General features: G+C 39.5%; 1 protein-coding gene and 1 long non-coding RNA gene across 3 annotated transcripts in view; one reads left to right on the plus strand and one right to left on the minus strand.

Annotated features, from left to right (window-relative positions):
• The window catches only part of THOC2 (THO complex 2), a 48,732-nt gene extending 36,282 nt beyond the window's left edge, over positions 1-12,450 (minus strand). For both annotated transcript variants that reach the window (XM_038164685.1, XM_038164684.1), the window contains exons 1-7: positions 12,247-12,450; positions 6,346-6,401; positions 5,093-5,184; positions 3,899-3,950; positions 1,765-1,835; positions 977-1,098; positions 106-239 (exon numbers count right to left, since the gene is read on the minus strand). In XM_038164685.1, the coding sequence (XP_038020613.1) occupies positions 106-239; positions 977-1,098; positions 1,765-1,835; positions 3,899-3,950; positions 5,093-5,184; positions 6,346-6,401; positions 12,247-12,308 (589 nt within the window). In that variant the 5' untranslated portion in view covers positions 12,309-12,450. The remainder of the gene's footprint in view (positions 1-105; positions 240-976; positions 1,099-1,764; positions 1,836-3,898; positions 3,951-5,092; positions 5,185-6,345; positions 6,402-12,246) is intronic.
• Positions 12,451-13,152: 702 nt separating this feature from the next.
• On the plus strand, positions 13,153-20,086 carry LOC119695149. The gene is made up of 3 exons (XR_005255061.1): positions 13,153-13,246; positions 16,865-16,924; positions 18,887-20,086. It is a non-coding gene; the product is annotated as an uncharacterized LOC119695149 (long non-coding RNA).
• Positions 20,087-20,859: the final 773 nt, after the last annotated feature.

Consider the following 20,859-nt stretch of genomic DNA (forward strand, 5'->3'; position numbering starts at 1 on the left):
TGGGAACTTCAAGATACCATAATTCTATCCAAGATGATCTACTTTCTGCAGTCATAAGATCATACAGGAAAACCAATGCTCACATTCTTTCAATAAATTCCTTACCTATTAAAGATTTGATATTTTCAAGGATTAAATCACTAGTGATATTTCCAGATAAGTCTTGACCCAATTCTGCAATAAGCTTTGCATAACCTTCATTCTCCTCTCTTAGCAAATTAAACTTCTGTTGCTTATAACTGCAAATAAAGAGAAATTAAATACTGTTGTGTAACATGCATCCAGTGAAGCTTACTTATGCTCCTAGCCATTTGTTATAAAAATGCTAATTTTGAATACATTTTTAAGAACCTGTTATTAACCTGAGCTGTTGCAAAAACTATTAAATGCAGTATAGGAATACCTGTAATGTAGCATGCACTCTCCAAACAAATCCCGCTCTTATTTCAAATGCAGACAATTAAAAAGATGAGACTTACACTTAACAGGAAAGCTTGTTCTACACACTACTCTGGAGAACTGCTCTGTGGCAGTCCATGTTTAAGAATCTATTCTTGTTTCATGTGATGTTCTTTGACACTGAAACATTGGATGCAGAGACAGAAACCAAACATATACCAAAAAAACATAACCTGTGTTGCCCAAACTAAAATAACTATGTTTGCCTAGTTATAAAAACAAAACCTATTCTTAACTGATGCAAGAGCAATAAGTAATTTAGTTATACTTTGTAAATTCACATATCACAAATAAATATTAATTATTCTGCGTATATGAAATCCCTGTAGCAAAAGCCATAGCTAACATGAGAAAGATTTTATACTTCTCAAAAGTTTGAAAACTAAGGGCTAACAAAATTCTTTTGTCAATGGCAAGTTCAAGTGCAACAAAACCTTGGTAGAAAACATTGTTACCAGACTAATCATCATTGCCCCTCCCCACCCACTCCCCAGACAACCCTTGCCCGAAAACTTACAACAGTTTTGTCTTTATTTTAACAGATTTTTGATTGAACTGTTGAGACTGCTTGATGAGTCCCAATGACTCCAGCGTCTCTGGATCTAAACGCTCCTTTAGGACAGTGTCAGATACAAGATACTAAAAAACACCAAAAACACACACCAAGTCTGTCAATTACAAAGACCTAGAAACCACACAATTATTACTTTATGCTACATGTGCTTTCTGACTACAACAGAAAAAAGTTTGCATTTTGCTTCAAACGCAGAAGCAGACAAAACTGACACACTATTAACTGAAACTGGAATTTTATAGTGGTAGATTTTACATACAAGAGCACCCCGAAGAAACAAGCCCCAGAGTCTAATTGCTGGTTACATTTCATAGCATCCAGGGACATTAATATCAAGAACTGCATTATTACAAAGTGTATTCTTTAGTTTTCAAGAAGTTTTATTTTCATATGCTAAACTTTCCTACAAATCAAGCTTATCCCATGCATTTAGGAATGATACTTCTAAACACTTCTAAACTTTAAGAAGTGCAACTCAAAGCATACTTCAGAAGCAAAACTTCTGGTATACTTGAGATGGAAAAATTTGAGTTCTCTCAAAACTCCTTAAAGAACTCAAAGGGGAGCTGTAGTATATTCTTCTATCACAACACTTTGGAGAATAATTTTTAAATTATTTGGGCATTTGGAAAACACTCTTACAGTCTTTTCTGGAGAAAAATAAAATCATGCTTTAACACTCTGATTTTCCTTGTCAAATTCTGACATGCAATTTTGCCAGGTGAACTTACCAAACAGGCCAATACCAGTTGTGTAAAATGATCCCTCTTATTTTTTTCTTCTAAACAACTTGTTTCAATATCTACAAAAGAAGATGTGGGGAAAAAGCAACTTTTACTCATGAAATTTTGAGAGTTTCTTCTTTTAGTAACTATTCTGATAAATACTAATGATAACACAAGGCAAAGGAACTTATTGATAGCATGGCAGTTTCTTGCCACTTCCCACTCACTCATCCCCCATGGGGTTCACATAATATTTTGATGACAATTCTCACACATCCACAAGCCTCATGGAAAGGTAAAAAAATAGAAACCAGAGGAATGCTGCAATAATTCTTCTTGCCATTCTCTTTGCTGCAATAATGTTTATGGCAAGCATTAAAGATCAATAATAAGCACAAAACCAGAAATACGAACCAGTGAAGAGAACTGCATGACCCTGGCCTTAAGGTAATGCTCTAATGTTTTTCCCTGTGGCTTCAGAGAACTACCATTTACTGTCTGTCTGCAGTCTCTTACCAGCGATGGTTCTCTATTACCATTAATGTCTTCTGTATTGTCAACTACTGAAAGCAATTCACTCCTATGGGGAGACAGGCCATGGAACACTGGCCAGGGAAGCAGACCCTCTAAAGCAGTTTTAAAAAAAGCACATAATTACAGGAAGTGAGGAGCTGCACAAGGAGGAGAAAACTCCATAAAAGAATGCAAGACAGGCCTTACAATAAACAAACTAACAAAAAACCCACCACACATACCCACAGAGAAAACATCAGCAACAAATATGTCAGAAAGAGACCCTAAAGAGACTGAAAACCAGTGATAGAAGTGGAGGCAACAGACCAGCCAGATCAGCCTGGACCTTAGCAGCCAAGACTCCCAGCCAAAGAACAACCTGCACAAAAAAATTTTTCCAGTGTATGTGGATGAGTGGACAAATCAAAATTCTCACATATTGGAACACATAAAATTGGGGAAAAATCCTGATAGTAGCAAATACTGATCAGAGTAAAAAAGGGGTTAGAGGATACAAGCAAGAAATTGTCAAATGTCCTTAGTCCCTAAGTTTGAAACACAGCTCCTTAGCCACACTATTCTCTGTGAACAGTCAAAGCAGGCCATTTGGCTACACACTAATTTAAAGGAAAGAGGGGAAAGAAAAATAAATAGAAAAAGGCAGACAGATACACTAGTTTCAGTTATTCAAGTAGTTCAAGAAGCAGCTAATTCAAGTCTTCTAATGCAGATTAAAAAAGGACATCAGTGTAATACTGCATTATGAAAACTAGTTATTACAAAATGATGATACAAGTACACAGAATGAAACAGTATGAACAGAAGTCAAAATTTATCATTCAAATGTACAAAACCAAGGCTGTGCATGCAAACTTAATGAAGTGCCTCTCTTCACAGGCAAGCACAGAACGGAAGATGCCTCACTCCTTCAATACACATAACACACAGGATCTGTGATGAGCAGACCAGCAAAACAATTTTCTAAAATTTGTTGAAAAACACAGACATGGAGCAAGACAGAAACTGTAGGCAGTTAAAGCTGGAAGACGTGAGAGCAACAGCTTCGGATCAATGTTACAACATAAAAATACAGAAGTTATCACCAGAATAAGGCATGCACACCTTTAAATCCTGCTCAGCTGGCAGAAAGTGACTCAATGCCATTTGCCCTTAGATTTCTGGACAATTAGCTCCATTTCACTAACACTGACTGTTAGTGAAACAGACAAAAATATTTACAGAACCTATTCTGAGGAGAAAGGATCTACCTACCAGTAAGTCAACTTTTATTAAAAATATTTAAGAATAATAACATCACTAAGACACTGATGCCATTAGCTAACATCCAACATTCTTACAAGCCAGCTCCTTTAACTATTCTTGGCAGATCAACTTCCACTGCCTTTAATAAGCAAACTTCTGGAAACTATAACAGAACAAAGCAGAATGAAAAGACATTAACAAGTGAAGTACAGATACACTAAGAAAGAATCAACACATGCTTTGTAAAGAGAAATCATGCTTCACAGATTTAATGAAATTTCCTGAAGAAGTCAACAAGCAGATACACAAAACATAAATTTCTCCAACTCTGCTGCAATGCTGAAAGGAAGGGAACCCAACTTACCTAATATGCAGAATACATCAGCTAGGATAGAAGGCATGTCTTCTCGGAATTCCTAAGAAACAAGATCCCATTTAATAAACACAGAAATTCCAATATGGAAGCTTAGAAAATGTTTGAATTATATAAAATCATGCTTCATCATAAAGTTCAGATCAATTAGTAATGCATATTATTTATATTATTAATAATTCATATTAATAATGAAGATGTTTAATACTAATATCTAATGTAAGCACTGTACCAATTATAGATACATAGTGAAAACCCGTAACATCGAAATGTAATTTAAGTGTATTTTGTGACCAGGGACAAAACCCCCTGGTTAGCTCCTCCACCTCTTTAACCCAAGGCTCTTTATGCCTTTGTGAGGAGCAGGAGCCCAGAAAGTGACCTGCAGTTTCCCAGGCACCACGCAGATTATGATTTCCTACAGCAACCAAAGATCCAACATTCCTCATGCCACCCCAACAGCAAGGTGCCCTACAGCCTTGTTTTCCTTCAACACCAAGGCTGAAGTTCAAAGAAACCCAAAAAGGTTACACTAGATTATTGCAACACATTTTTCCTTAATGTTCCATACACATCAAAACAGTAACTTAGCAAAATTAAGAAATCATCCATAAAAGATTTTTAATGTGTTTTTCCTAGTTCACTATCTTAAGAAGCTGATATTTGGTAAGTTTGGAAGTTTAGAGGGAATTACTCTCTTCCTTATTTTTTCCACTTATTCAAAGCATTTTAAGAAAAATCTTTTTCAAACAAAAAGTCTAATGCATTATTTCAAGGGCCATCACAGAACTTGGACATCCCAACAATAAAATGGAACATTGTCACACTGTGATAAAAACCAGAAGGTGGCATCACAGATGTGCTGCATGAGCAAGTGGTATTTGTTTCTAGCATTTATTAACAGCTTATTTATTAGCAACTTCAGTCTTCATGTGCCCTGTAAAAGTGACTTAACTTTTAATTTATACTGAAACATCTATTCCTCATCATGAAAAGTAGAGGGGAAAAAATGAAACCCTGCCAGTCTACACATATATCAAGTGTACACAAATGGAGAATTTGACAAGAATTATTTCTTAGACATGTCAAAGGAAAATCTCTTGACTATTTTCCTGCTTGGATGTCACCTGGGCTTTTATAAGAAAGATTTTAGTAAGTATGCAATTGTTACAAAGATATACTTACTATGACATCACCAAGAACATTAGAAGCTTGATCATGCTTTAAGTTTCCTCTGACAACGTGGTAAGCAAGCTCATACAAAGCCTGCTGAATATCTGTTGAAAGACAAGAGATGACTAAGGAACATATTAGCTAATCCTTTGTCTGTTAAAGCAATGTTTACAGTAATGCTGCAGACATCAGACAAGTAAAGGGGATATGCTTCCCTTACCAATAAAGGGGATTACTTTGTTATTGCTGATAAATTAAAATTCATCATCAAAATCTAAGATTCCACACTAGCATAAAGTGAGCGATGATCCACTTTCTCTGGAGAGCCCATGGAATAACAGTAAAATGGGAAGAAAAATTACCATCCTGCATACAGTAACCTGAATCTTGATAAGTGACTTAACAAAAACACCTTTACCTTCTAATTCACATCAACATCATATTATACACACACAGAAAACATTACAGTACTTTCCTGGTCATGTCTCATCACAGATATGCTCTCAAAAACCATTTCTCCAGAAGAAAGTAAAATTTAATTGGAGAAAAAATGCTTGATAAGGATTATTTCTTCATTTTTCTAAGGAAAGTCTCCTACAACTCAAGAATGCAACCTTAGAAGTGCTTGCAATAAGCTGAAGCACTAAACAGAGGTATTCCAGTTGAGAAAAACCTTGCAAAATGTAAACATGGTGGTTGTAAAATCAGCTGTGAGAAACCTGTAAGGTTCTTAGATAATACACAAAAATATTGTGTTTTTACTATATGAATAATAACAAAAACCCATGTTTTCACCTTGCACTTTCACCACATGGTTTGCTCAATAAACTATATTCAATAACAAGTTATACAGATCTTAATGCCTTAAATCATGCAGTCAGTAATGTGGTGATTACAGACCACTGTGGATGAAGTAAAACAATTTATTTCTTATACAGATAGGATAATTTCACACTTGCACACCTTAGGGTTCATATTTTAAAATAAAATCTAGTTTTATGCTGAGTTTGCAAAACGGAATTCCATTTTCTACAGCACAGATCAAACACTGGCCAATGCTGCTACAACCCACCACAAAAAAAAAAACCACCTCGATGTCTGAAAGCAATTCTGGTAGTGGATGTTTGTAGTATTCACCTTTAGCACACACTTATGGTCACCATACATGAACACTCCTAGCACATACATGCAAAGGTACCATAATCAACAGTTTCCAGGCTTGTTTTCTATTTAACTAAAACCAACAAACAAACCACACAACTTACCTCTGAAACCCACATCATGATTTTTGTTTTCGCTGAGAGCACGACACAGCTGCACACTAAAATAAAACAAATGTTTTTTGAAAAAAACCATTAGATATTAGGATACAAATGTTTTGGGGTTTTTTTTCATTGATGATCTGGCTAAAATAGCTTTAGATTTGGGTAGTTTAAATGGATGATACATTTTAATTCCTCCAGAGTAAACCCTAATTCAGATAATTTACAGCAAAAGGACACAAGATTCTCAACAGATCTCACACACATATAAATATCCCTCCTAACGTTACACCTCTGTGAGAAAAGTAAGAACATAAGGCAATGTGGAAGTATAGAAATCCTAACAATAACCTACTGTCATTATCCAATGAGGAAATGTTCCTCATAGAATTACTATAATTATGGTAGTTTTCAAACTCCTGCTTGTAAAAAACTTTGAACATTCAAATATGTGCATGATTTCCTCATGCAATGTTTTCATCAAGAGTAAGACAGAATTTTTCTTTATTCTAGTCCCTAAAAAAATCCACTCTAAGAAGCAAAAACCTGGTGTGTTGCATTGTGACCGGCTGCTCCCAGGGCTCCCTCAGCCAAACAGCCATATGCAAAAAGCACTCCAAGTACTGTGCGGGCTGTTACATGAGATAAATTAATAGTTCCTTGTGTTAGAAAAGAAATGCTTAAAGAGGAGGCTTCTTCACTACACTGACAGCTTAGAAATGGACCTGCTTCCAAGATATAAGGAATCTTGCCTCTTCTCTACCACTACTGTCATCCCAGCAAGAGGTTTCAAAAGCAGTTTCCTATTTAAAAGTGACAGTATTTAGGAAAGGTAGTGATTTATCTTTATCATAACAGACACCAGAGAATATTTTAACAATTTTTGTCACATTTGCACACTTTTGAACAAAAGTTCACATATTTTTCAAAGTATCTTTCACGTGCAGAAACTGAGGAGGGTATCAGAGCTATGTCTCAGTCCTACATAAGATGGCAAGTCTACAGTTTGCTGTGGGAGCCATTTTAAGCTGTCTCAAATAAGGCAGTTATGTGCAATTGTTACAGAGGCTTATCATGAAAAATAACAGTAAAAAATAGTTCTGTAGCAATCCATTACTCATTCTATTTGCATCCTATATAGATTACCACTTCTCTAGCAGGACTAAACAGCTGTTCCAGCAATCTAAGGATTATAATTAGCAAATATAAGGTATACACACCCTTCAGACAACTGGAAACTAGGGAGTTTCACACACAACAATCAATAGAACCATAGAACCTCAGCAAAAAGCAAAGGTATGGCTAAGATGTTCTGAATGCTACTGAAGAGAATGCAATATATTTGGAAATAACCAGAATAGAGACAGAAAACCAGGGGAATAGGTATTTTATTTTTCATTAATGGTAAGTAAACATTTTTTTAAAGAATAGATTTTTTTTTCCCCAGCTGTCCCCAATGAGTGTATCAATTCAATAAAAATCAATTTTCTTAAATTTCAATTACTTCTTCATAAAGAAGGTGCCCTATAAGCACTCGTTTCTAAATTCTCTATACAAACAACAGTAAGCTGAAACATCAGATGCCAAAAAAAAATTTCTGAGATAGACACTTTGACCCCTATGTCCTAAGATGGTATCCTCAACCAGGTTACAAGAGCAACAACCCTGTCTGCTTGGACTGACGAATTCTTTTAAGTACATCTTAATGCAAAATCAGAGGTTCAAGCCCTTCCCATTCCCTTTCCAGAAGTATCAAAATAGTATTAATAACACCACATTACTTTAAGACACAAATCTTTTTGATCAATAGAGTAAAAAACTCTAAGATGATCTGCAAAACAACATGCTTAATATTTGCAATTAGAACCCCCAAATTATTAAACTGGAGAAAAAAAAGGAGGGCAAAAGTATTTCTTTTTATGATTCTATTCTTTTCTAGAGGCATTCTCTCAAAGCAAGACCACCTTTCCTGTAGGTGCTGCCAGGCAGTACAGCTGCACTGATTTAATGGTTTGTTGCTGCAGAAATGGGACACATTCACGAACACTTCCTCCCTTCTCAGCAGCAGTTTTAGCCCTCCCATCAGTTACATCAGTGCAACCGACAAACCTGGCAGAAAACTGGTCAAAACCCAAGTCTTCAGCCATTTCTGCAAGTTGAAGCATTTACCAGGAGGCCACAGAGGCACCCTGGTGACTGAAGACAAGGCAGAAGCAACAAGCTGAGAGATTAGTTCATCTAGTCTCAGCTGAGTGCATGAAATTAAAATCAAACCAGCTGCACCTTCACCAGACACAATCTGGTAAGTGTTCATTTGACTTATTACTCTGACCTGGTAAAGCTTAGGATGGAGAACTTCCCTGCCCCACTAAAAGCGACATCTCTTCATCTGAAAGCAAAACTGCCAGAAATATTTTTAAAATAACACACAATCACTTCTGAAAACCACAGTTTCAAAATTAAACTTATTTTGGACTATGATGGGATAGATTTGCTTAGAATACAAATTCTGAAGCAGTGTGAACAAGTCTGCACGGCAGAGGCAGCACTGGAACCGAGGCCTCCCAACTCACACACCACATCCTATAACCTCCATTTCACTCCCACACAGGGATTAAAGCAGTAATTATCACAAAGTGCCTGCTAGCATTTAAGTATATGCATAACTTGACTGATGCAGGTAGTTCTTTAGTTGAGATAAAGTACAATCAATTGCATTTTGCAGTCAGGATGGCACAACTCCACCAAACTCTCTTGATGATTCTCAGCTCTCCACTTGCATGAGCAATGTTTCAGTGGTGGGTTAAAGTAACAAACAAGCTGAAGTGCCTGAAAGATCGAGTTTCAAAATTGCACGTTCACAGAATGCTAAGCTTCTTCAGTTTATCTTGAGGCTTAAGACATTGCATGAAGTGCCAGGGAGGTACTTTATTAAAGACCTCCATCCACACTAAAGGCTCCTTGATGCGCTGAATCTCTCACAGAACAAGGGAAGGTACCAGTTACTATGTGTGTTATCAATGTCCATGAGGGCTGCAGCCATGGACCAGCATCTTTTTGTGGAAAACACAACAATTTTCCTACAAAGACAGCACACACAAGTGGGTCTACAAAGAGTCCAGACTGAGCAGTATAAGTAGTCACCCTCAAACTCCAACATCATCTGCACACCTCCAACATCATCTGCCAGTAGCAAATAAACGAACATAAATTTAGTAAAGTGTACTTAAACAGAGAAGGATCTGAACAAAGAAGTGACAGGTAAGATGACCACATCCTGACCAATGCAGTTTTGGCACGTACATACAGTTGAAACTACCACATTTATGCATTTTTATTAGATACTATTACAAATTAGTAGCTTGATTAAATTCAAAGCTTGTACAGTTTTGACCAATGTCTCTGAACAATGTCTTACAAGCAAATGGTCATCACTGCATTACTAATCAACATTATGACACTCTTAAAACACACAAAATCCTTACCTTCTGATTTCTGGATAGTACTGTTAAATCATGACAAGTTGATCACACAATCAAAAATATCACACCATTCAAAAAAAAAAAAAAAAAAAAAAAAAAAAAAAAAACCACAAAAAACCCCACAAAACCCCACAAAAAACCCCAAACAAACAAACAAAAAAAAACCCACCAAAAAACCTCAGAGCAATTATCTTAAGCATCCATTATTAATCCCAGTAGAAACTGAAATGCCAAATTAAAACAAACCCTTTTCTTCTCTCAGTATAGCTTCATATTTCCCCAAAACCCAGAAATGTGTTTTCATTTAGGTAACTACTACTGCCAAAATACTATCTCAACTGATCTAGCCAGATCATGTAAGCCATTTCATGCTCCAGCAAGTAAATACTTTTTCCATAAGAACTAATCTTTTCTAGTAATTATGAAGGGGTTTTATCTCCTTAAAATGCCTATCAAAAACCTTCCAAACTTTTGTAATTCTTCTATTATTCTGCTAGTAATGTCAGTTTTGCCATTCTGCAGCATCCTTCCCCTCCCCACTTTTCTAACATCATTACAATGAGTTGTCCTCACTCTGAACCACAAAGACCAAGAGTGAACTTAGACCTAGACCTAACTTTTATTCTTGGGCATACTGGTATTAGACAAATAATTCAATAAAAATAAGTAGTGTTATTGCACTTATTCCCTTCTTACTTTAATGCTTAAAAACATTTAATGTGTTTCATTCTGAAAGGATAGCATCCTAGCTCTATTTTCCTCTAGTTAGTGAGGAGATAGGATGTTTTGGAAAAAGAAACAAGAAGTTACACACTGAAGACTCTCCCAATAAAGTTGGCTTCCTAAAAAGTTCTCTAATTATTATCTACAGGTATACACCAGAGATTCTAGAAAATAAGTTCATGCGTATTCCTCAAATTTATAAAGCTACCACTGCAAAACGTGACAACTGCTATCCAGACACAATTATATTTCTTTTAAAGCATATGGCCTCATCTGCAAACTGCTCTTTAAGTCACACCTGGAACAGTCTTCCAAAGAAAGTGCAAGTACCACAAATACAAGAATCTAGCTAATCATTTTGTTGTACTGGTCCCCTGCCAGATGAACCCTCTCTTCCCACCCTGTTTAAGAAGTCCTGCTCTGAGGGGAGAGAAGAATCCTAGAAGGTTTTATCATGGTCAAAAGGCAGGTAATTGCCTCTTACAAAGCTCAGAGTGCTGAGAACCCGCTGAACACAGTGCAGTTGCCATTATGTGATCAGCTAGGAAATGTCTGTTCTCTTGCAAATTCCACACAGCCTCTCAACGTGTTCAGCTTGTGTGTTAACACGATAATGCTTCCAGCATAATTCAAACCAAAAAAAATTACATGGCTATAAAGGAGGGCCCCTTCACTACAAAATGGTGGCTCTGGAAATAATAATAGTGTTTTGTGCAGGGATGCTCTATATTCTCTGATCTCCAACCCACTGCCGTTTCCCTCACGCACAAAGAAGATTCATTGCCAAAGCTGCACAGCCTTTCAGAAAACACGAACAAAAGAAAATAATAAAATAAGTGATTATCAAGAAGTGTTTCTCTAAGTGATCCCTGCAACATCCATACTTAAAACTGCCAAATTTAAAATTTTATTGTTACTTACAAGAAAAACCAAAAGCACATGGAAGAATTAAAATAAGAGCACCTAAAAACCATATAGTTAGTGCAGAGAACGCCTCTGTTTAAACTAACAGAGAAACATGAAATTACCGAACTGGTGAAGCATCCCTTGAAGAGCTGGACTCCTTAAACACAACATTTAGTGAACCTGCCACACTGAAATGGCTTAAAACAGACACAGGCCCAGAATGGAAAGCTCCTCGCACACCTGGATTAATTTGAGAGGTTGCAACCGGACCCCTCCGTGCACAAAGGTTACTTTGTGGGATAGAACAAGCGTGACTACCTGATCATATTTTGCCTGGGTCAAAGAATACGGGGCCAGTCTCATCAGAATGGGTAAAAAAGCAGGAACGGGGGCTGGGGCCTCTACCAAAAACGTCAGTACTGGAGAGCCAGCGATACAGGAACGCTTCAGGGTCCGTATTACCACGGGGGGCGGCTGAAGATGAGCCCGACCCAAGACAAATCTGGCCCGGAGGCTGGAAGGGGGCGCTCGGGGCGCCGGGAAAACTGGGCCCAGCTACGGAGGCCGAGCGTCGGCGGAGGGCGGCAGCACCCGGCCGAACCGGACAGGAGGGCGGCCCAGGCCCTCCTCCCGACCACGGCTTCGACCCTACGCCCGGCAGCAAGGACGGAGGCCCGACCGACGTCCTCTCCGCCGCCGCCCAGCCTCCCCGGCTGGCGAGGCCCGAGCGCCCTCGTCCCCCTCCCGCAGGCCGCAGCGCCCATCCCTTCCCACGGCGAGGCCCCGCACTCACAACTCGCTCTTGCCGCCTTTCTCCCAATTCTTTATCCACTCGGCCGGGAGCAGCGCCGCCATCTTCCCCGTGCAGCGCCGAGGGCCCGGATGGAGCAGCGGCGGCGCCGGGTCAGAGGGGACGGACGGGCCGCGAGAAACCGCGGGACGCGGCCGCGCCGTGCGGGGAGGCGGCGGGGCGGACTGCGCCTGCGCGCGGGGGCCGCGGGGCGGTGCCACGACCGCGCGTGTGCGTTAGAGCAGCGGGGGCGGGGCGCGGTGCCTCGCGCGCGTGCGCGCTGAAATCCTAGGGGCGTAGGGCGCCGCGTGCGCGCGCGTGCGCGTTAGAGCCGTGTGGTGTGCGTGTGCGCGCATTAGAGCCGTGTGTTGGTGTGCATGTGCACGCGCGTTAGAGCCGTGTGGTGGTGTGTGTGTGCACGCGCATTAGAGCCGTGTGTTGGTGTGCGTGTGCGTGCGCTTGAGCCGGGTGGTGTGTGTGTACACGCGCGTTAGAGCCGTGTGGTGGTGTGCATGTGCACGCGCATTAGAGCCGTGTGGTGGTGTTTGTGCGCGCGCGCGTTAGAGCCGTGTGGTGGTGTGTGTGTGCACGCGCATTAGAGCCCTGTGTTGGTGTGTGTGTACACGCGCGTTAGAGCCGTGTGGTGGTGTGTGTGTGCACGCGCGTTAGAGCCGTGTGTTGGTGTGTGTGTGCACGCGCGCGCTAGAGCCGTGTGGTGGTGTGTGTGTGCACGCGCGTTAGAGCCGTGTGGTGGTGTGTGTGTGCGCGCGCGTTAGAGCCGTGTTGTGCTGTGCGCGCGTTGGAACCGCGGTGTGCGCGCCAGCGGCGTGGGGCGGGGTGCCCCGCGTGTGGCGTGCGCGCTAGTGCGGCGGCGCACATGTGCGCATGTGCGTTGCTGTGGCGGGGCGCGGAGTCCTGCGCGTGTGCGCGCCGCGGGCTGTGGCGTGTGGGGCGCCAGCCCAGAGTATGGCTCAGGGGCGAGCTCGGAGAAGTGGCGAGAACGGTAAATCGTTTGAATAAATAAGCGGTTAAAAAAGGATTTGTGTAAAGCTCACTGTTCCGACACAAGTACCTAGGACAAACAGTTGTATGGATCCCGTATTCTGCGTGTCGCCCCTCATGCGTGTGCCTGCTTTATTACATGTCGCTTGTCTCCGTTAAGTTTCCGCAGGTTGGTTGTTCTCTGTTCCCTTCAGTCGCTGATTGGGGTATTAGGGTTAAAGTACTCCATTTGGTCGGGCAGCACATGCTTTTAGTCTTTTCAGACATTACTCTTTCCTCTGAAGTCACCTACGTTCTAGGTCTCGTACATGCTTCCTCCTCTACAGCAGTGTAAATTGTTTCACAAATCGGATAAAACTTCAGAAAACAAGGAAATTGAAATAAAATCTAAAAGTGAGGCCTCAGTGCCCCTGTGCCTGTGTCGGTACCAGCACTGCTGTGCTCGCTGTCTTGTGCTCTGTTCGCCGCGCTGAAGGGAAACATACAGCCTGCATGTTACATAAAAATATAAATAAATAGATAAATAATATATAGGTGTAACAGCTTTCCACTTGCAAAATAGCTCTATCAGAAAGTCTAGCCTTTCAGCAGATCTACATAACTCTGCCTGAGAGAGGGAACAGTGTTGTTTCAATTACCATTCTCAGCCAGTTCCTGCAAGCTGCACACTGTGCTTAATGCTGCTGTTCTTGGGCCCTGTGGACACCATCTGCTTCAAGGGGATCCTTTACAGCCTCTAAACTCTGCTCTATCACAAGAAATAAAGGAGGCAGATTCTCTGCTTCTCATATTTACATTTTAAATTAGATACAGACCACATTCCAGGCATACCATATGCAGTGTGATAGAAGATACACTCAGTTTATGAATGCCTAATCTATTTATGATAGGTTATTTTAAAAAGAAAAATTCAATAAATATATTTAAAACATATGTGTGGATGATAAGAAGCACAGAATTGCAGGCCTAAGGAATAACATGAGAGGGTGTTATAAGCAAATGAAATAAGTCTATTTAGAAGATAAGCCTAACAGACGCATAAGCAGAAAACAAGAATCTAGCAAAATATATTAGGTGCAAGGATGTATGTAGGAATAGCTATGTAAGATCTGAATGTAAAAATGTGAGATTTTGCTTTCATGATGAGGAGGAAAAGACAGTCATGGAGAAATGCAGTAGAATAAAGCCGTCAAGTCATTGCAGGACCAACAGGTTAAATGGCAAGTTTACTTAAGGAATTTAAACCACTTTTTTCTTGAAGTATGTTAGTAACGGACTAGGACAAGCTGAAAATAAAAGATAGTACACGCAATGTAGAAATACACGTGACAGAACCAGTTTTAAAATCTGCTCTGAGAAGAGTCTGATTCCACAGTATTTCTATGGTACTATACAGAACATTTAGCAGTAGAATTTATATAAAATATACTCTACTTAACTAATATGCATTATATATATATGACATATAAGCTCTAAAACATAGACAGTCATACATTTTAATGAAGTAATGTAGGCAAAGCAAAATATTTTTAAAGTAAGTGTGTACCAATTCCTCCTCATAGTAACACATTTTTGACACAGAGTACTCTTTGTTCCAGGCTATAAAATCATATTCAGTTTTGACTTATCCTTGCTTTTGTGGTGGATATCTTTATATAGTGAAATGTCTTTCTCAGTACCGCCTGATGTTAGCTGAATTGTGAGGTATTCATAGGTTAAGAAGTAAGACTTATATTTTAGTTCTATAAAACAGCCTTTATAGTTTATTCTTCATCTTTTCATGAGGCTTTTGTGTGCTAGAAAAAGCATCCTGGGCATCCTAAGATTTGTATAAACGAGTCAGAGAACCTTGTTAAAAGCCAGGACAATTTTGTGTTTCTTTCTGTTATTTCTACAGGTTGACATTTACCTTTCTAAATAATGAAATAAAATAAAATTTTGAAAAGAAGGAAGAATGATGCCTGCAAAGGCAGGATATGTCACAGCACAGTCTTAAGTCACCTACTGTGCTTCCTGCCTGAATAAAGAAGTACTCTGAAGGCTTTGTCCCAGCCACATTAAAGGAAATGCCTGTGTCACCACTATGGTGACAGCTGGATAGCAGCAGGAAGTTATTTAACCGAACAGTAAATACAAGGTTTTCAAGGGTGTAGTACATTATGCAGCAAATACATAGCTAGAAAAATATCAGTGGTAATTGGATCTTATAAAAATGTATTTATTCTTGGTTTTCTAAATAAATAATACAGACATCCATTGGGAGAGCTGGAAATGTGCAAAAGCAAAAGAAATAAAACATCCAACAGCTCATTTCCTCTGTATTAACCAGTTCCATGGAATTCATGTGACAAGGCACAACTTTATTATCTCTTCTGAGGATTAAACAATTGAGTGCTTTACTTTTTCTGCACAGACAATGAAGAATGACTTTTTGGAATATTTTTTTATTATTATTTGGCTTTTGTATCATGCCCATGTAAGAATTAATTGTTCTAAATTCCCTTTTTTTTAACAGTAATTGTTTCATGATTGCTTCTGTTCTTTTTCTGTAGACATTTCCTAAATTCTCATGCAGAAGAAATAAAGGTACAGAGGAGGCATGATTTCACATTGTTCAGATGATTTCCATTTGGTAAAAGCTGTTTAGGCAAGTAAGAATCCTAAACATTAGCTAATACTGGCTGTTTCCATTCATCTGGACAACTGAAATGAGAAACATTCTTAGACAGTGATTGTCAAATACATATTGCAACTTTGTGGTTTTTTCATCGCTAAACTCAGTGTCATTGCATCATCCTGTGCTATAAAATGTCCCAGATGCAATTAAGATCAGTGAATGTGAAGGATCACACCATTATGGGGAGCTTTGCTTGTTTTCAGCTCACAGAAATCAGCATTGTTTCACTCAGAGTTGTTTGCTCTTCTTACTGCTTGCCAACACAGGCAAGAGCCAGCTGTAGGTTTAGGCTCCATTTCCAAACCTGATTTGCCTGGATATCTCCTGGTCAAGGCTTCAGTCGTTGGTTCTGTGTGTGCTCATGAAACCTGCTGGTGAATAATGGAAGGCAGAAAGACTAATTAAACTCTTCTGCATAATGCCTGTGAAGAAGGGTCTTTATTAAAAATGGTGCTGGTAGCAATGCCTGGAGTAATGTGATTGGAACAGCATTTGGAAGGCAGCAGATCAGTTATTTCCTTGACAGTATATTTCATTTATTCAATGGGTATTTCTCTCCCATCAGAGCATACAGCTCTAAAGAATCTTGTTTGAGTGGTTTTTTTTCTGATTATCATTGACAAGGAAAGACAAAAAGACCCTGCACAAAATCTCTGTTTCAGCAGCAGCTTTGAGCAACAGAGAAACCCACAAAACCTGGGAAATGGATAATTATTTATTTAATGTAGTATCACCAAATGGCAAAATGTTAGTGCAGAAGTGGAGATCTCTAAGATGCTTGCTGCTGGGATTTATTTGAAGAATGAAGACAAGCTGATCTAATGGGCCTTACTCCCAGCCTGTGCTGGAACCATTGCATTGACAATTCCTGCTTGCCTGCTCTGAAGCATGATGGTACAATAGCAAACCTATAAATTAATTAAGCAACATTTTGTCCTCCAGTGCATACACCTTCCTTGAAAATGCCATATCAAGGTCAATTACTGGAATCTCAAGATAAGAGTATGTAAAGTGTGAAAATACAAAAAAAATCTGTGAATGTTGCATATTTTGCAAGCTGAGCTGTGACAATATCACTGGCAGTGTAATTTGGAGTCTTGTAGTGCTTTCTAAGTCCACTAATCAGAAAGGCAGAGTACAGCTTGTAAAGCAGATATTCCTGGGCTCACAGCTCATCAGTCAGTCACTGATCTAATAGCTGGGTATTCCTCAGGATGGCTCTGTATCATTACACCTCTTGGATTACACATATCCCACAGAAAATGGGATGACTCTGGTGACAAAATCTCTTTTGGAACTTTAGCCTGTAGTGAGCCTGTGGTCACACACACAAAGGGTTTGTTGTATCAGCTCCTTGACAGAGTCTGTCGAGTGTTGGGAGAGCCAGGCAGCCCGTGCTGCCCCAGCAGCTCTGCAGCTTACAGTTTGTCCTTCCGCCCCTCTCCTCTGGCCTGTGCAGAGAAACTCCAGGTGGCTGGAGCCTCTGGGGAGGGTTGGCTGGGTGCTGGTGATGCAGGAAGTGTAGGAAGCCAACATTTGCAAACAGTCACCGCTTATCAGTGGGTGGGCAGTACCTGCAGTACCTGCAGCTTGCCAGAGCTATTGGTGTGGCTGTTAGTGAAGTTGGCAGGCACTTGTCCCATGGCATTGGTGCCATAGGTGCCTCGTGCTCATTTACTGTGAGGGGTTAACAGTATTACTGCATTGATAATGGGAGAATATGAAGGTTTGAAGGTAAAACCTGAATTTGGTAAATCAGGCTCTTACCAACACGGTCCACGCCCTTGTTTGGGCTGTGCACCCCAGATACCAAGTACGTTAAGATTAAAGTGTGTCTGTGGCTAATGATAATCATGTCAGAGAGATTCTTAACCCCTGCCTAAACTTGGGGTTTGTGGACTGTTAGGAGTCAAAGAAGCTATTTCTGGAACTCTCAGTCAGGATTCCTCATTCTTGATCCCAATGTGGAAAGCAGTCTGGGGCACCTTGTCCATTTTTCTCTGTTCTGCTGCTGCATCTCTTTCTGATAGTTTGTGTGAGTTCAAGGTTGGAGGATCCTTAATTAAATACATCTGCCTTTGACATGTGAAGAATATATTTTTATGCTTCTACAGCAATATAAAACATTTAATAAGCTTACTCTGCTAAGATTTGGATGGTCATGTTGAGTTGCCCACTTATACAAGAACTCAGACATCATCAACAGGATGTGGGGATAATTAATGACCAAAGTGATCAGTTAAAGGGACAAGTTTGTTAACCACAGCATTCCTCTTTGCTCCTCTCTGTCTCTTTTCTCCTGTCAGAGCATACATATGGAAACATGCAGGGAATAGGCAAGCATTGCCTTGAGCTTGTCATTTTTCTACTTATATCAGACTTACATAGTACCTGTGTGCTAGAACTAATATTCCAGCATGAAGGAATTACGAATAGAAAACCATGCATGTAGTCATGTGTCACATGCTTGCTAAGTCCAAAGTCCCAGCTCTAGATAATTATTTCTTGCATTAATCAGTTCAAACAGAACTAAGATAAATCACTAGCTGCATTTTCCTCTTCATTTGGCATTTATCTTAGCTCATCTGTTCAGTGGATTGTGAAAGAATGTAAACAGTTTGTGTCTGATTTGACATCACCCTGAAGTGAACTTCGAAGTAGTTTCAGCAGCAGCAGCATACTAAGTCATTAAAGGAAGATTCAGTTTTTACATGTTTAGATGCTAACTTTTCCACAGGGAAAAGTTATTATCAAGTTCAGTACTGTTGCCATTATTTGATGGTTTTAGTTTTAATGAGAAGGTATTTTATTGCATTGTCTGACAATAATGAATTTGGGAGTTATAGGAATGTTTGTCCTGCATAAGATTTCATTGCTGAAGTTGAAAAGGCTCATCAGGCTTTTTCCGCTTTTCCTGTTTCTGTACTATAATTATGCCTCCATTTTTCTCAAACTTCCCTTCAGACTCCTCCACTGCCTTCATGAAAATGTAACGAGAATGATGTTTATCACCTGCTTGCAACAAAAAGAAAGAAAGAAAGAATGTGCGGTAATAGTAAATGCTGTGGATAAAGAAAAAGTGTGTCATACTGTTTTGGAAGAGAGAATTAGATTTGATTTTCTGTGGACCAGCATACAAATGCATGGCTTTCCTATCAAATGCCGGAATCTTCTTCCAATGGTACTGAAAGCACTGGATATAATTCAAGGGAAAAGACAGCTTTCAGACATCTGTTACTTATTAGTTATTCAATTTTCTATTGTCGTATTCGCAAGAAAATGTTCCTTGTGAAGTCACCATTTAGTGATTTTTCCATATTTGATTTTATTCTTTGCTGCACCTCTGAAATCCCAGCTTTGGATTGTATAGCTTTTTTCACTCCATTCATTAATTTGGTACTAGTGGTCCAATTGATAAGTCGATGAGATGAGTAGGAAATAAATCACATTAATTTCTTAGGGATTGTGTCAACAAACACAGCTTCCCGTATGAACCTGTGTGACTCTTGACCCATTGTTGACTAAACAGTTTGTGTCAAAGAACTGTGTGCTAAGTCTAGTTTATGTTTATCTGACTCAAACAGGTTGTAACTGATTGAAATTTTTAGCATGATTGTGTAAACAAAATTTCAAAGAGACTGTGTTTTGGTATTATCTGATTTTTTCAATTCTTTTATCTCATATTTTTTGATGGAAAGGTTTTCGGGAGGCAATCTGATCCAAGCTTTTCAATTTAAATTTTTACCATAGTTCTTGATTTAGACATCAAAATCTGAAAATGGGTCTTTGCAAAACTACTTTGTGACCTCTGAAAACAATCTGCTTCATTTGGACAAGTATCAAACCTCAATAGAGCAAGGCCCTTTGTGAAAATCACTGCTAATGAATGTATTAATAATGTGGTAGGACAAGGACTTAGGAGATTAAATATTCATGTTCACATTGCAGTGTTAAGGTGCAAACCTCTTATTGTGCCAAAGATTCTTAAATAAATAGTCTTGGCTTTGGACAGATGTGGAATAAGTTCAGATGGATGTGACTCAGTACTGCAATAGAGCTGTTTATTTCTTATAGGCTCAGCATCACCACTGTGCTGCATCACTAAATAGTATGTTCTAGATTGCAGGTCATTCTTTTCTGAACAAAGAGCAGGTGGTATGTGGAATTGCATCCTAAGTTATTGAGTATTGTTTTTGATTACTGAATAATCATTATATGTTTTTTCTGCTCAATCAAAGTGAGTTTGTTACTATTTCATCACTTACCTTATACTATAGTTACTTGTAATAACTACAAGCTTTGAATCAAGCTGTGGTCTCAATAGGTGCTGGACAACAAAGTCAAAAGCCCTTACTCAAAAGGGCTTTCATAGTAAGCCCTGGAATCTGCAAATATTCTAATATATTGTATGATTACACTGCTTCTCCTGAAATTGTCCACACTATCTGCCACAGGTCTTTGGGGATATATGGTCTGCAAAAAGTGAGTTGAGGGCAGAAGTAGCCAATCTGCCACAAGTAGCTGGGTTTTCCTGACGATAGCAGGAAGCAGGTCCCCAACATACAACCAAGTACCCTGGCAATGTTAAATGTGCTGGGCCAGCAATGAGCTCACCTGAGATTTTGAAAAAGAGAAAAAGGTTAAAGCAACATTATAATGTTCAGGACCATCTTAGTCTTAGCCATGAGAATGATTAGACGATTTTTGGCTACAGCTACCAAACAAAATAGCCCGAGGTTTCTGTCTGATTTGGAAAATTCCAGTCTGAAAAAATTTATGGTTTAACAGATTTAAATCGCAACAAGCTGTAATTCTGCGGGGACAAGAGGTGAGAGCAAGGAGAGCACTGGGATGAGCATTTTCCAGACGTGAAACCGTCTGGAGAAGATGGTGTGACATGAAGGGGCTGCTGGAGGCGCTGAGGGAGGAGAGGCCAG

This window comes from Motacilla alba, chromosome 4A, assembly GCF_015832195.1.
Source record: "Motacilla alba alba isolate MOTALB_02 chromosome 4A, Motacilla_alba_V1.0_pri, whole genome shotgun sequence".
NCBI classification, from domain to species: domain Eukaryota; kingdom Metazoa; phylum Chordata; class Aves; order Passeriformes; family Motacillidae; genus Motacilla; species Motacilla alba.